The following is a 16,598-nucleotide window of genomic DNA, read 5'->3' on the forward strand; positions in this document are numbered from 1 at the left end:
AGGTTCACGCTAATGGGGGTTATGCAGCCTGAAGAGGTGCACAGCGCGTGAAAGCTCAGGTGATTCCCACAACTGTCCTGGGCTCACGGAGGAATCGCGGTGAGATCAAGCGGGAGGAGGACGGGCAAAGGTGCGAGCGACCTGCGCTCAGAAGCACCCAGCGTGGCCAGATATTCCAGGGCTCGGCGATTCACGCACACGGACTACCCCCGGTGAGTGCTCGCGGACACCTTGCACGCACACGCTGAGTCGCACCTCGGCATAGAGACATACCAAGAGAGCGGAGCTGAGAGAGAGCGCGGGGGCTAGCTTGGACGAAAGCGCTGCTCAAAGCACGATTGCACTGACCTTGGAGGTACGTGAGACGGGCCTCCTTACTGTGGGGGATGTGAGGTTTAACATCCTTGGAAGTGCATGAACATTTCAACACCTGAGCCGATCATAGCGCGCACCATCGCAGCACTTAAGGAATACTGGGCCCGGACCCTGCTGAACTGGAGCGCCACAGTGATAACGCTACAGGTCTTCCTACTTCCTGAACCACTGCGGGGGCGAGTCTTTTGTTCCTGGATGGGCCATCCCCCACATTCCTGAGGCAGCTGGGGCAACTGTCAGGGGCTCCTACGGATTGGAATCACCTGGTCCGCATACTTCCAGGCAAGACACACAAGGGCTGAGGGGCTGGTGCCATTGCACCCACTGGAGGACGGCGGCACCACACTTGACCAGTGAAGGCGGGGCCCAAGGACCTTATTCACGCAGCGACTTACTTCTGACAATAGCTCGCAAAATGGGAAGAGTGTCCAGGAGCAAGAGATACGAGGTCCTGCGGACGGACGAACCGGAACAACACACAGACGGTGATGAGAGTACAGCCGGGAGGCGCGGAGTGGGGCAACCCGGAGACCCCACCTTGGGTGACATCAAGCAGGCCATTATATCCTCACGGGAGGCGTTGGAGGCGAGGATGGACACCATTGGGTTGGATCTCACCCTCTTGAAAGATGACCACCGAAAACTTAGAGAGGGTAGTGACCAATGAGACTACCATGAAGGACATACCGGATGCGGTCGCCATCCTACAAAGCTCACTGAAAGAAGTGGTGAACAGGGTCAAGGTGCTAGAGATGAGGGCTGAGGACAGCGCCAGCTCCGACTTCCCTACGCAATGCTGTTCTCGGCCCGCCTTAGGGTAACTTCAGGGGCGGAGACGCACTTCTTTCTCACCCCGCAGGCCGCTTGGGACTGGTTGGAAACCCGAGGCGGCAATGGATCACGCTTGCCACATCCGAATCCACCCCGACAGTGGTTGTCCCCCATTTCGCCCCCAAGGAGGTCCATCTCTCCTGCTGGTCGCTGACGGGAACAAGATAGAGCGGTCCTGGCAGTAGCAGCCCTTAGCCATGGGGATGTCGGTCCGACTAGCAACGACACGGACCACGAGAGGGACAGAACTGAGAGCTCAAGATCGAGTAGTGCCCAGGGGCTCTCCGATGCTGAACTTCCGGACGTCACTCCGCAGACGGCAGATGAGGTGTTTGGATGATCGGTCTGCCGGTTGTCTGGGAAGAAGACGGTGGGATGCCCACTGTGGCCCCTGGCCCTAAAGACCCAACTGATGCATGATGGATGGGCATGGATGTATCGTGGGGACCTGCTGGGAGAATTAGCTATAGCGGGGGGGCCGGGGGGAGTTCTGAGACCAACGGAAGCGAGACACGCACCTCCACCTTTTTATAGTTTTGTGTATGAATGCTTTAGTTTGGATGGGGACCTGTTCTTGTGTGCCTGTCCTGGGGTGTGGGAGTTGGGTAGAGTTTACAGTTTGGGGTAAGCAGGCTGGGGTCAGACATGTCGCTAAGGGAGATTGCTGTTGTCAGAGAATAGAGTCAGAATTATGGGTACCTCCGTAGGTATCAAAATTATGACCTGGAATGTTAGGGGGATGCTATGGGAAATATATACGCTACTAATGTTGATCAGCCGGCTTTCTTTGCACAGCTATCTCAGAAACTAGCGCCAGTCCTGACTGGACCTGTGCTTTTGGGGGGAGATTTTAATTGCATTACCGAAGTGGCCCTGGACCGTTCTCATCCACCCGTCCCTGACGCTCCCACGCATAGAATAGCAGAAGCCCGACGCGACTGGCAACGGCACTGGGGACTGACAGACACTTGAAGGGCCCATCACCCGGGGGAACGGGACTACTCTTATTTCTTGGCTTTACATGAGCTACATGTTAGACTGGACTCTATTCTTTGTTCCCCAGATGTGCATGGGGGGATCACACTCAGTGAGTACTTAGCCAGGACAATATCAGATCATAATCCCCTGTTAGTGTCCATGAATTGGCTGCGAGTTAGGTCCACTATTCCCAGTTGCATACACAATGAGTGGGATGCTTTCAAAGTAGTGATAAGAGGTCGCTGTAGAGGAGAAGTGGTTGGGGTGTGAAGAACCTTGCTGAATGAGGTACAGATGGCAGAAGAACAGCTCAGAGACGTGGAAAGAGATAGATCCAAACGTGAGGATAGACAGGAGGGTCTTATGACGGCCGGAGAAGAATTGGCGACCCAAGTGGAACTCCTGAGATGTTTTGATTATAGGGCATACGTGGCGCGGGCACACGCTGCGAGGGACAAATCTGGGGCGCTGCTGGCTTAGCTGGCAAATCCGGCACGAAGAGGGACACCAATCTTAGAACTGCGAGGTGGAGATGGAACAGCGTATTATGGGCAGCAAGCTATTAATGCGCAGTTTCTGGAACATTATACTACCCTGTATCAAAGTCAACTAGATCCCCGGGTATTGGAGGAGGATTTCCTGGATATAGAACTCCCTCAGGTTGAGGCGGAAGATGCAGAGATATTGGGTCAAGATGTGGAACTGGAGGAGATCAGGGGAGCAATAAAACATATGGCCAGGAATAAAACTCCTGGCACAGATGGGCTCCCAATAGAGTTTTATGCCACATATGTGGATCTGTTGGCTCCCCACCTGTTAGCCCTCTACAACAGGTACGGCGGGATGGCTGCTTACCTCACTCGACTAGAGAAGCAGTAATCGTACCACTCCTCAAGCCGGATAAACTGGCGTGGGATCGTGCCGCCTATCGCCCCCTCGCAATGCTTAATCTTGATTACAAGATATTGGGCAGCAGTCTAGCCGGCCGTTTACTGACCCATACGATAGCACTTGTGCATGTAGATCAGGCCGGGTTTATTCCTTCCCGGAATACGGCCATGAATGTACGCCGACTGTGTCAACTGCTTCACAATTCAGCGCATGTAGGGGAAGAGGAGTGCATCTTATCAATTGACATTGAGAAGACATTCAATAGTCTGGAGTGGCTGTTTTTGTTTAGAGTCCTACGAGCTTTCGGGCTGGGCGAGGGATTTGTGGCTTGGACGAGGATATTGTACAACCTCTCGACTGCCAGGGTCCGCATGGGGGGAGTGATTTCGGAGGCCTGCAGCATGGGCAGGGGGACGAGGCAGGGATGCCCGCTGTCTCCCCTCCTCTTTGCACTGGCAATAGAGCCGCTGGCGGTGCATGCAATATCGGGACGATATTACAGGGGTCTAGACGGGGTGGGTCAGTTCCACTACATTGCTCTGTACGCGGACGATCTCCTAATGTTCCTTGCCAATGCTGCTGAGGAGTTACGGGGGGCTCGGGAATTGCCAGCTAGATTGGGACGTGTGGCGGGTCTCAGAGTCAACTGGAATAAGACGTGCCTTTTCCCTGTTCAGGTGGCAGAGGTGTACCACCAGATTTGATGGACGTGAGGTGGGAAAGCAGCTGCCTGACTTATCTTGGAGCCCGGATCTATCACAAACCCTCTGACCTGCTAGAAGGTAATATCGGAAGGGCGTTACGAACCACCAGGAGCAATTTTGAATTCTGGGGGACCCTTCCACTTTCAGTAGCGGGGAGCGTGGCGTTGCTAAAGATGGTGACCTTGCCACGCCTACTATACTACTTTGGCCCACTTCCTCTATGGATACCGCGAAAATACTTCACCCAACTCAACACCATGACTACGGGGTTTTTATGGGGTTCTGGGAGACGCAGAGTGGCGCTCACTACCATGCTGCGACCTAGGAGGGAGGCAGGATTCGCAGTCCCTGATTTTGAGGCCTATTACCACGCAGCCCAATTTCAATGGTTCACACAGTGGATGGCCAGGGGATTACGTCTGGGGGAAGACCAAGGGGGCATGGGCCCGGACCTGCGCCAGCTTTCTCAGACACTCCTCCGACTCCCTTTAAGCCAACGAGAGATCCCGAGGGAGCTGTGGGTGGTGCGGCAGTTCTGGAATCAGGCCAACAGAAGAGCCAAGGTGGGACCCCCGTATGCCCCTGAGATCCCGCTGAGGGTCTGCGAGGTACTGCCACATGGGGAAGATTGGCAGCGATTGCGAGATTGGGAAGAAGTGGGGGTCTCCACTATTGGGGACCTCTATGAGGACGGCGTCCTCTTACCCTTCCCGGACCTTTTAGAAAGGTATGAACTGCCCCGTCATGACTTTCTCTTACCTGCTGCATTGACGGCAGCCATCTGTAAGCACTGGAAGAAGGGGATGGCAGAACCGCCGACCTCTCTCCCCTGTCAATATGTAGTATATGCGGCAGGGACGATCAAAGTGGTAACCTGCCTACATAGGCGAATTACTCAGGGGCTCAGTTCCCCTTTGGAGAGGCTACGCATTAAGTGGGAAGTGGACCTTGGGATCCCTATAGAGGAGAAGCCGCGGGAGGCGCTGATGGAACGGGCGTGGAAATGCTCTAGAAATGCGAGATTTCAGCTAATACAGTTTTATGTCTTTTACAGGGCGTATCTCACCCCACACAAAATCAACAAATTTTTCAAGTCCCGAACTCCCTGCCCGCGTTGTAAACTAGAGAATGCTACATTTTTACACATGTTCTGGGAGTGTCCATTGTTGAACGAGTTTTGGGGGAAGGTAACGACTAAACTAGGTGAAATAACGGATAGAGACATTGATCAGATCCCGGGATTTTGTCTAATACACTGGTTCCCCCACACTGCCTGTAACAAAGTTACCAGTAAATTCATAGACTTGGGGCTAGTCCTTTCTAACAGAGAAATTACCAGCCATTGGAAGGCGGTCACGGCACCTAACGCTACACGATGGCTGCGAGAGTTCATAAAGTGGGCTGACGGTGAGGGGATTTTTAGAATGCAAATGGCCCAGAGAGCCAATAATGACAAAATGTTGACCGCAGCTAGGGCATGGGTGGCGATGGTAGACTTACTCAAGAACCCGACAGACAACAATGATTGATTCCCTGTGCGAGGAGACTTACGCATACGAACTGCAGCATTGCCCTTCTGGAGCGGGTGGCTCGGTCGAAGGGCAGCGGGCACTACGTGGTGGCTCCCCCCTTTTTGTTCCCTGGCACTGAGATACCAGTTGTCCAACAAGTGTGACTCACTTTTAACACTGAGAGATGACGGATGGAGCGACATGTCTGACGGTGGGAGGGGGGTGGGTGAAGTTGGAGGGGAGAAGTGAGGGTAGGGGGGGGTTTGTTAACCCGTTAACTACTGAGATAGACCAGAGCGAGGCCTAGCAGAGATGCTCATGGAATTGATCCTCCAGGTAGGGATATAGATCATGACTATCCTAGAACTGCTATCCAAGTGGATGGTCGCAGGTACGTTGTGGGAGGTGGAGACATCAACAGTGAAGTTGCTCCCAAGAATATATAATACTACATGTAAAAGATACGAAGTCACTCATTGATGTATGGGCAATAATTCTGTCTAATGATAATACTGCTGGATGTATTATAAATTAATAAAATCTGTTTACAAAAAAAATGGGACCCCATGGTTGTTTTTAATTTTGCATAGGGACCTTATCGCCTTGAAAAACAAGTGAAGTTAAGGGGCGAGGTCAAGCTCCTCAACCTGGTCCTCTGTAGTTATTTTCACTAACAGCTGGGTTCTTGTTAAGAGACATAGTTAAAACAACTTTTAACCCCTCTTATCCCTAACTAAAGTGACTTTTTATTTTTCTAAAATGCTAAAAGGACTTTACCAAGGACCTAACAAGACTTTTAGTAATTTTGCAAACAAATTGTCAATTTGAAAAAAATCAGAATTCTAAAGACAATTTAAGAGTTCTGTCATGTGATCAGGTGGTAACCAAGTTAGTCCAACAAATGCAAAGTTGTATATACCACCGCTGATCCACCAATGTAGGAAGCTGGCTCTGTATATACTATACCAAAGTAAGGTACAGAGTGCACAGAGTCCAGTGGAACCTCAAAGGTAGGCAGATGTAAAAGTAGATGGCACCCTACTCTCTATTTGCGGTGGTGTGGTCAAGCAGTAAGGCTGTATCAAAGGGTAGTGTTAAGCATTTGTTGTACACACTCAAACAGCAAATGATATCACACACTCAAAGACTGAACTTCAGACCAATTGGTTTTGTATAAAAATATTCTTTTAGTTATTTTATTTTCTAGAACCGAGCAAGCCTGGCGCAGGTAAGCAATAAATACTTTACAGTAGTAATGCAGTTTGTAAACAGTTTTAATTGCAATTGTATATGCACTTTGATTTGATTACAGTAGAGCTACTAGTAATGAGGATGTGGTCCGTCGGCTGCGCTGCCGCCTCTGGTGCAGGATGAATGAAATTATATTTGTATAGCGCGTAGCTACCCGGAGGCCTCCTAGCGCTTGCGGACACGGGGAGCACCAAAAAGAAGGAGTATCACTGAAGTACTGAGAGGAACAGGTGGGTCTTGAGGAGTTTACGGAAGATCGATATGTTTGGTTCACTACGGAGCGTGTGCGGGAGGGTGTTCCAGAGGTTGGAGGCATTCAGAGTGAAGGAGCGTCCGCTCCACCTAGATCTTCGGACTTTCAGAGGCGTGGCAAGGAAAGCGGCACTGGAACGAAGAGTCCTGGTGGGTTGATAGGGCACAACTAAGGATTGAATAATGTGGGAGCCGTACTTCCATATGGCCTTGTGAGTTAGACACATGGCTTTAAACTGGATCCTGGCTCGGATGGGCAACCAGTGAAGATTTATTAAGGCAGGCTTAGCTGACTGTCTGCGGGGAATCTGTAACAGGTGACGCGCTGCGCAGTTTTGGATCACCTGAAGTCTATTTAGGGTGGACTGAGGGGCGCCCAGGTAGAGTGCGTTCCCGTAGTCCAGGCGGGATAGAATCATGGCTTGTGCCATGATTCTCCTGGCTTGAAAAGGGAGTAGGGGGAGGATTTTCCTGAGCATTCGCAACAGTCCAAAACAGGTGGCCGAGAGCTTAGTGGTCTGATGATTAAAAAAGAGGGAGCTATCAAGCCATACGCCTAGACTTTTGATCTGTTGCTTGGGAGTGGGCATAGGTCCAAGACAGGGTGGCCAGACAAAAGAGGAGGAGAGCGAGGGGTCTTCCCTAGGAACATAAGTTCGGTCTTCTCCCCATTTAATTTGAGGTGAGAATCTCTCATCCATTGGGCAACTGCCTCAAGACATAGGCCTAGGACGCCAGATGAACCCACAGGGTTGTTAAGTGCCACCACCAGTTGGGTGTCGTCTGCGTAGGTGATAATTTTGATGCCGAAAGGAAGCACTATCTCGGCTAGTGGGGCCATGTAGGCATTAAAAAGGGTGGGGCTCAACGAGGATCCCTGCGGGACCCCGCAGTTAAGAGGCCACTGATTGGACACAGATGTCCCCTCAAAGACTTGATAGAAGCGGTCCTTTAGGAAGGACGGAATCCAAGTGAGTGCCATCTTTCCTATCCCCATGTTAGTCAGCCGTTCAAGTAGAATGTTGTGGTTGACAGTGTCGAAGGTGGCACTGAGGTCAAGTAGCATGATAGCTGCCGAACCGCCCTGATCTAGAAGTCTTCTGGCTACTTCCGTAACAGCGAGCAGGGTCGTCTCAGTGCCTAACTGGGGACAGAAACCTGTTTGAGAGACGTGGAGCAAATTGTTGGATTCGAGGTGATTGACTAAAGTAGAGTTGATATGACTTTCAATCAATTTACTCAGCCATGGGAGGAGAGAGATGGGGTGATAGTTTGCCAAGTTGGAACAGTCCAGGTTAGGTTTTTTTTAAAGAGCTCTGACCTGGGCGCACTTCCAGGCCTGGGGTACACTGCCAGAGGTGATGGAGGAGTTGAGTATGTCAATGATGACTGGGCCTACAGTATGAAAGACCAGGGAAAGATGTTGAGGGGGCAGGGTCTGTAGGAGAGCCAGACGTTACCCTGGTGAGGAGATTATCCAGACCTTTTTCGTCTAGCAAGGGGAATTCTTCTAGAGAGTTTGTCGTATTGGTTCTAGAACTAGAGATGGAGGGATCAGGCGCGTAAGGAGAAAAAGACTGACATATTAGTTGAATTTTCTGGTGGAAGTATTCAGCTAACTCATTGCAGTGCTGAGAGGCATCCTCCATCTTGGGAGGTTCCTGGGGGAGGGAGGACAGGGATTTGTCTGTTCGAAATATTTCTTTAGGGGTAGAAGCGTCGGCAATGATCTTATCCTCATAGAAGTGTATTTGCACTGATTTAATCTCAGCTTTGTAGGACCTTAAAGCTTCTTTGTACTCAGATTTCCTACATTCCTCGTAGTTCAGTCTCCATCTTCTTTCTAGTTGTCTACAGGATTGTTTAATTTTCCTTAAATTAGGGGTATACCAAGGGGCCGATTTCTCTCTACATTTCTTGTGGGCCGGTACTTTAGGCAGGAGCGTGTCCAGTGAGTTACGGATCCAAGCGTTGAAGTTGTTATTTGCCAGTTCAGGATTAGGGTCATGGGGGGGGTCTGTTGGTGGCAAGAGTAGCAGACCAAATACTGGCAGAGAGGTTCGACCATTTTCTCTCCAGCGTGACTGAAGACTGCAGAGCGGGATTAGGGGAACGGATCTCCCAGGTCATGGGAACTAATAAGTGATCAGTCCAAGGGAGTGGGACAGGTTCAGTCACTGATAAGTCCTGTGAATTACTGAAAACTGGATCAAGTAAGTGGCCTTTGTCGTGAGTGGGAGAGAAGCACTTTTGTGTGATTTGGAGGGCAGAGAGGCAGGTAAACAGCTCCTTGGCGGATAGATTAGAGGGGTCATCTAAGTGGATGTTGAGGTCTCCGAGCATCGTGAAATTTGCTAGATTTACAGCTTGCTCGGCCACAAATAAAGGAAGGGAGTTGAGGAATTGGCCTATGGGTCCAGGAGGGCGATATATTAAAAGACCAGAGAAGGTGCAAGTGGGTGAGGTTTCCAAAGCGAACTGCATACTTTCACAGTCGTGGGGGCCCTCTGAAGATGAGCGGGCGCTAATAAACATTTTGTATATTATGGCTAGACCGCCGCCTCTAGAGGTCTTACGGTCAGCTCTATGTATGAGATAACCGGGGGGTAAAGTCTGGACAATATCTGGATCGGAGTTGTCATGTAGCCAGGTTTCTGTTAAAAATAGGACGTCAGCTGACGATCTTCTAGTAGGAGGCGGAGTTCAGCTGAGTGTCTGGGGAGGGAGCGACAGTTTAGTAGGAAGAACTTCAAGGGTGGGGCAGATGTGTTGGGGTCCTTGAGGCTTGGTAGTAGTTTAAAGTGACAAGAAGGGCAGCCAGAGAGCTCTGTAATGGGATTTACAGAGTGAGCGCAATGTGCGGCAATGGTACCACGTAGGGATTTAAGAGCATGGGCGCTGTAGCGGATAGAGGTACAGAAACCGCCCGGGGTCGTGGCCCTAGGTCCCGGCCGGACGCGGACGGGCGCAGACGGGCTTGCCTTCGGCGCGCCCGCTGCGCGCGTCCGCTGCACGATTGAAAGTGCATCTAATTATATACTGAGTCAGCGTGAGAAACTAGAGCGCTGACTAACCCGGAAATGCACTGCCCAGGAAGTGACTCCAACCAGCCCTCCGCTCAACGGCACTTGCCGAGTCGGAACGGGGCTTAAGGAGCACTCCAGAGGGAACGACAGGTAGGTGTGCAAACAAGCAATTTGATTTTTGAAAATAGCAGCGTGATGGGGGCAAAGTTAAAAACAGTAGCAGCACAAGTTGAGATTTTTTTTTAAAAAGATAAAAGATAAAATGGTATGAGCACTCTATCACCCAGCTAGCGGCAATACCTCTTGATTCAGGTTCTGCGCGCGTCCGCTGCGTGATTGAAAGTACATCTAATTATATACTGAGTCAGCGTGAGAAACTAGAGCGCTGACTGACCCGGAAATGCACTGCCCAGGAAGTGACTCCAACCAGCCCTCCGCTCAACGGCACTTGCCGAGTCGGACCGGGGCTTAAGGAGTATTCCAGAGGGAACGACAGGTAGGTGTGCAAACAAGCAATTTGATTTTTGAAAATAGCAGCGTGATGGGGGCAAAGTTAAAAACAGTAGCAGCACAAGTTGAGATTTTTTTTTAAAAAGATAAAATGGTATGAGCACTCTATCACCCAGCAAGCGGCAATACCTCTTGATTCAGGTTCTGCGCGCGTTGGAAACCAGGGTTCGAGCCTCGAGGTCGCGTCCACATCCTGTGATTCTGGGCAAATCACTTAATCTCCCTGTGCCTAAATGTGTAATATAAATACGGTGCTATGTAAAGTGCTCCAACACCTTCGGGTCGAGTTCGCGCTATATAAATATGCAAAAAAAAAAAAAATGCGATGCTTTTGATATACTGTACATATACTTTTAATTTGCTTTTTAGTAGAATGTCTGGTAGATTACTCTACAGATTATTTTTCTTACATGGTGCAGTATACCTGGATACTGTACTGGGACATTTCCTGTTAACAGGTAAGTAAAAGCATTTTTGATATTTCATTACAGTTATAAAGGTTTTTTTTAGATTTTCCAACTCCACACTTAGAAACTTTTCACAGAAAAACAGTCAATGTTATCCTATGGAGGAAAATAGGGTTATCGGTTCAAAGGTAAGTATTCGTTTGTGGGAGTTGGTGTTTTGCGGTAGATTCAGGGGTCCTCCAGGGTCAAGGATGCATTCTTCTTACACCCTCAGTTGCACTAGGGCAGTTGGGTGCAGAGTTCTGAGGCTCAATGTTATCGAACAGGGGATGGGGGCCTCTGGTTGATGGCTGCTGACTAGCAGGCCACCGGGTTATGGGAGCAAAGCTCCTGGACTTTAGCTCAGGGCAAATGGGGGTTCAATCCTGCACAAAAAGTGCACCCTCAGCGGCACTGGGGTGGCCAGGTTCAGAGTGCTGTTTTGGCGTTGGGCGTCCTGTAGCTTTCAATGGGGAGTCTCTGGTTTCCAAACACACTGCAGGCTCGGGGACAAAGAACTTCTGGGTGTGACCACCACTTGGAGAGGTAAGTTAGGATGCTGGGGGTTTGTTAGGCACCATCGTTGGGTCACCCAAGGCTGTGGGGCATCAGGTGTAGGGGTGCCTTTTAGGGTCGGATCGTCTTACTAGCTTTGGGTCGCGTTGGGGGGACCTTCCGATTTGGGGCTGCAAGCGTCGGCTGGAGGCAGGTCAGGGGTCACTGGATTTTGGATCAGGATCACTGGGGAGACCGCCTCCTGGTGTTGGGCTACTCGAACTCGGACTGTGGGCATCGGCTGCAGAGTGGTGCAGACTCGTGGACTTTGCCAGACCTGATGTTTGTTGATGAACAAATCCGGTGTTCACAGGAGACAGTATTTTCTTTTGAAGGCAGGGCAGGTCCTAAGGGTTCTTGAGGCTGCTGGCTGCAAGACACACTGGAGTTTCGCTTATGCAGGTTGGAGGTGGGGACAGGCCGGTAGGGTTAGGGCCAAGTCAGTGGGCGTCTTCCTCTTGTTAGCTTCGGCACAACTGTTCAGTCCTTCTTCTGCTTTCGTGTCTAGGGAAGCAAGGTTCAGTGGCACCCCTAAATACTAGATTTAGGGGCATTACAGGTAGGTAAAAGTTTGGGACCATTGGGTCCCTTCCCTGAGGTGGGTACACGCCCTATTATGCCACCCTCCAGGGGGAGGGAGGCATATGCCTCACCCTGGTTGGCTGGGTCCCCCCATCTGCAAGATGGTGGGGACTGAGAGTTGTGCTTAACCTTGCCTCCCCCACCTGAGGGGTGGAGTTGGCAGAGGTGGACACAACTCCCTTCCTCACTTGGTTTTCCTGCCAATTCTCCCACCTAAAGTGGGGGTCAGAACCGGTGGGGACCAGTTGCTGAAGCAGCAAAAGGCCTGGGGAAGCTCACAAAGGTGGCAAGCCTTTCAGGCTTCCCCTTTTTGGATCCTACCCATCCTGGGGGAGGTGGCTTGGCACCTCGTTTCAGGATGTGTATTGTTTCAGGCCCCCGAGAGCAGCAGGCTCTCGACCCAGGGGTCCATAAACATGTCTGGTGGTGGCAGCTGAAAGCAGCCACTCAGCCTGGACACTAGTGGTAGGTCGTTTTTAAGGGGGCATCTTTCTCTGTGTGGATTTTTTATTAAATCCCACACTGGCATCCGTAATGACAGCCCCATATACTCTTAACACCAGCACTGCACTTACAATGTCCAAGAATGGACTTAGACACAGGGCTCATGCACCTGTACCCTCCCCACTAGTATAGTGCACCCAGCTAGAAAGGTGGCTGATCTATGTCAGGGCAGTGGGTTGTAGGCATGTGTGCCTTGTCGACTCTTCACTTTGTTCTGCACCAAGACACGCAGTTTGCAAAGGCCTTGTGTGAGTGTAAAGGTACCGCGCCTCAAAAGGTGGCACAAAAAGTGCTGCTGCCCTTAGAGGTCTTTCCTTATCAAAGTGCCCTGGGTACCTTTGGTACCATTTACCAGGGGCTGCCCTGTGGCCAGAGATGCCAATTGGGTTTTGTATTCAATGCAGTTTTAGGGAAAGAACATAGGCCCTGGGTGCCTGATTGGCAGGAGCACAGGGCACACTCAGTCAAAGCACATCAGCAGTTCAGCAAAAAGTGGAGGCAACCATGCAGAAAGAGGGTACTTTCTCACAGTTACTGAGGAGAGTGCTCTGCTGTTTAGAGGTTACTTTAAGGATAAGTCTGGATTAAACTTTTGACACTGGGCCGGGGTTCTGGGTTAAGCTTTAAATATGGTTTTGCAATTAGACCTATGTTGGTGTTTGATTATACCTATGAGTTTTGGTTTTGGATTTATCTGCGTAATATGGTAATGAGGGTTGGGCTGATTTCTGATGCTGAGATAACCCTTCGAATGTGGTACTCAGTAAAGGCCTTGTGTATGGTTCTGAGGGTATTAGGAACTTAAGAGTGATTTTGTCCCCTTAGATGTAGAGAAGGTTTTCCTGTCTTCTTTCACTCTGCCCATGCTTTGGAGCTAATTTAACCTGCTGGTCTTAAATGTGAACCAGCACATCCAGTTCCCAGGCTCTCGGTACACGCGTGTCCTAGTATGTCACTCAAATTGGGCAAGCAATGAGGATAAACATCCCCAGCCAATAGAGTCAATATTCACATCCATCCAGACATCTGTTTGTACTATAGGCGTCTCTCGTGCTGCTTGAATGTTTGGAACGTCACTTGTGAAGTTCAGACTTCCTGCAGTTTGATTTTCTCACCACGTCGGTGTGGAATATGTATGTATGTATGCATGCATGTTGGCAGGGGTTTCTACCTTTTGTCTTTTCTCTACCCCTTGGCTACGGAAGGGTTAAGTAGACCTTGGCCAATTCGCGTGTTGCCATCTGGCTGGTTCCCTCATTTCTGAACTTGAAAAGTGCCTACACGGCCCCCTTTCCTCCGCCCCCAAATGATAGTGCTGTCCGCCAACACGAGTCACAAACACGACAGCAAGTTAATAAGTTGTGGATATTAACTTCTTTGGGTCACCAGCGGCCAGGCTCAGTATTCGGGTCTCTGCGTTTTTAAAGTCCACTTCGTCCTGCGTTGGAACAGGTGTCCTAGGGAAGAGAAAGGCCATTCGGGTGCATGCTTTCCCTTGCTTCTTTCCCTGCCCCACATTTTACTGCTTCTTTGCATCTTTTCCGTGTCATTTCCCAACTGTCTTTTTCAGTCGCGCAAAAGTAGAAAACTTTTCTAAGCCACTTTCTCTCACAAGGTGCAATTCCCTCTGTCAGTCCAACTCTTGCTTATGGTTCCTGCACCTGTCCAAGAACAGCTTCACTAATTCTCTTCACGCTTTGCACACGTACGCTGCCTTCCTATAAACTCTCACGTGTTGCTCCACACTTCACCTCTCACTCTGTCACTGCTCTACGGCTGGGCCTGGTCCGGCGGTACAGCCTTCTACTCTGGGTCTGTGTTGGTGACATTTTACACACGCTTGCTCTCAGCCTGCCTACACTGTCGGACCTGGCACTACTTTTCACACACCTCACCTAAATTCACTAACACCACTTGCAAATCTCATTACTGAACTAGGGCCCTGAGTGGTCACTTCTGCGGGAGCGAAGGGGGACAAGCGCAAACCTTAGTCGAGTTGTGTTTGACCTCTTCTTCTGTCATGCCGCTGTCGGGGTTTACTGCTGCGAGAGCATTTCTTCGCTTCTCTGCCCATGTGCGTGCACGCCTGTTCCTCAGAGCGGCCTCTTCCCAACATCCTGTGGACGCCGCATCTCCCACAGTACAGGACCCTGGACCGGTACCGCGACACATCTCGTTCGACGACGGGGAGGTGTTCAGGCTGAAGAGTTTCTGGGAGATCGCCAGAGGTCTCCTCATCTTCCGCTTGTGCTCCTTTCCCATCCTAGTGAACAACTGCCAGAAGGTGAGACTGACTACTGACCGATCTCCGATGGTGGAAGCTGCTTAATTGTAGCTTGTACTCACAGCTTTAAAAGGACGTCTACATTTTACAAATGAGCTCTGCGCTTGAGTAGAAATATACCACAAGTAGGAAAACGAACGTGAACTTCCAAGAAATCCTCATACTTCCCGTCAAAAAATGCTTTACTAAATCATTTGGTGGGTCTTCGTTTTATATTGTCTACACGAATTTCAGGGGTTACCATGACACAGCCTGCTTGCCTTTCATTCGAGGTATAACATCATTGAATCGATGATGCTTTTATTTATTTAATGTCCTGGCAAAGTCAGGGCCACCAGCAATATGCAATTCTGCGACTGCCGAGTTTTCTGTGTAATGATGAATTTAAAATTTTTGCTTCATTATTCAACGTGTGCTTGTAATTTGCAGATTATAACTAAAAAAATTGTTTCTAGCTCTAACAGTTCAAGACTTGCAGTGACGTGTTGCCGCACAGAGGAAGGCCCTCTTTAAAGCTTTATTGGTCACCTTTCTGTTGCTTATTGCTATATTTGAGTGGGAAACTGAAACTATTGAGGTGTAATCAATGCCCAGACAGTGTTAACCAGTGTGTAAATGACAAAATAATGACAATACTATTATAAAATGTGCTGCATTACGCCACATAATTTACCTATTCTTGCAGTATAATTTATGCAACCCTGCCCATAATTTGGCCCTCCTCTTCCGCATAATTTCAGTGGCCCTGCTTATTGCTGTATTTGGGTGCTATACTGGTAGTTAAGGGGTGAAACATTGCCCATGCAGTCTTTTTTTGTGTTGCAGTTGTTTGTTAAAGAAGGCATAAGGGTAGATAACATGGATAATCATCATCTGACATTCAGGTACGGCAATGTCATACAATGGTAATTAGGATGAACAAAAGTTACTTACCTGTAAACTGTGGTTCTCCAGTATTGGTGTCTTTCATAGATTCACATTCTTGATTCACATGCTTGAATATTCCCCGTCGTCGAAGTGGGTGTCCCACGGTACATAACATAGCAATGTAGTAATAACATAAGCCTAATAGGCATAAAAGAAAGTAAAACCATAGAGTTTTTATGGATAGACAACTTATCACATCTATAACATATTACTGTCATTATGTTTTAGTCCAAAAAACAGCCAATCAGGTGTCCGCACCCTCTAGAACCCTCTCCCCAGAGGCTCAGGCCCTCAGATTTTCGTAGCACAAGTGTGACATAAAAGCCAAATACATGATGGGAGCCTCTGAGGGGAGGTGGGTGGGTCGCATGTGAATCTATGAAAGACAATAAATGTAAACAACAAGAGGGAGAGGGTTGAGACACACTCTTAATCCCCCTATATAATGAGTTAAACAACAGAAGAGTGTGTATGAAGAAACAAGTATTCCAATACAAAAAGCTCTTAGTGTATTAATGTGCCCTAGAAAAATCAATCTGATATGTATATAGAAACCCTCACTCACCAACCTAGTTGGTGACATGCTTCATCATAGGGTTCCACCAGGGGTGCCTACTGCACCTCTGGTGTGCTTCGACGCTTCCTTAAAGCGGAGCGCAAATATCAGACCGAGAGGATTTTAATATGTGATGAGTGCACAAAATAATAGAGTTAATTAAAAAGTACACAGGATTCGTCCACAAACAATTTTAATGGCGATGAGCCTGGCACTGTCTAAAAACAAGTGTGAGAAAGGATAATTAACACTGACATAAATTGGTCAGGTATATCCTATTTAATGAATAATAGATTGGTCGACATGTTTCAGCTTCTAGACGTCATTACACAAAGCTTTCTTCAGGACCTATAAAAAATGGAAAAATCACCTTGGCGGTATAAGCTTGCTAAGGCTTACCCTCACCTCAGGTGCA

The 16,598-nt window shown here is 49.2% G+C and overlaps 1 protein-coding gene across 2 annotated transcripts in view; it reads left to right on the top strand.

Annotated features, from left to right (window-relative positions):
- The window catches only part of PRODH2 (proline dehydrogenase 2), a 918,268-nt gene that overhangs the window by 167,603 nt on the left and 734,067 nt on the right, over positions 1–16,598 (top strand). The window contains exon 1 of one of the 2 annotated variants that reach the window (XM_085618908.1): positions 13,846–14,700. The exons of the other annotated variant lie outside the window; for it this stretch is intronic. Coding sequence (XP_085475034.1) covers positions 14,437–14,700 — 264 coding nt within the window. The 5' untranslated portion in view covers positions 13,846–14,436. Of the gene's footprint in view, positions 1–13,845; positions 14,701–16,598 lie in introns of those variants that run through there. 2 annotated transcript variants of the gene reach the window in all.

The sequence above is a fragment of the Triturus cristatus genome, chromosome 7 (assembly GCF_964204655.1).
Source record: "Triturus cristatus chromosome 7, aTriCri1.1, whole genome shotgun sequence".
Taxonomy (NCBI): Eukaryota; Metazoa; Chordata; class Amphibia; order Caudata; family Salamandridae; genus Triturus; species Triturus cristatus.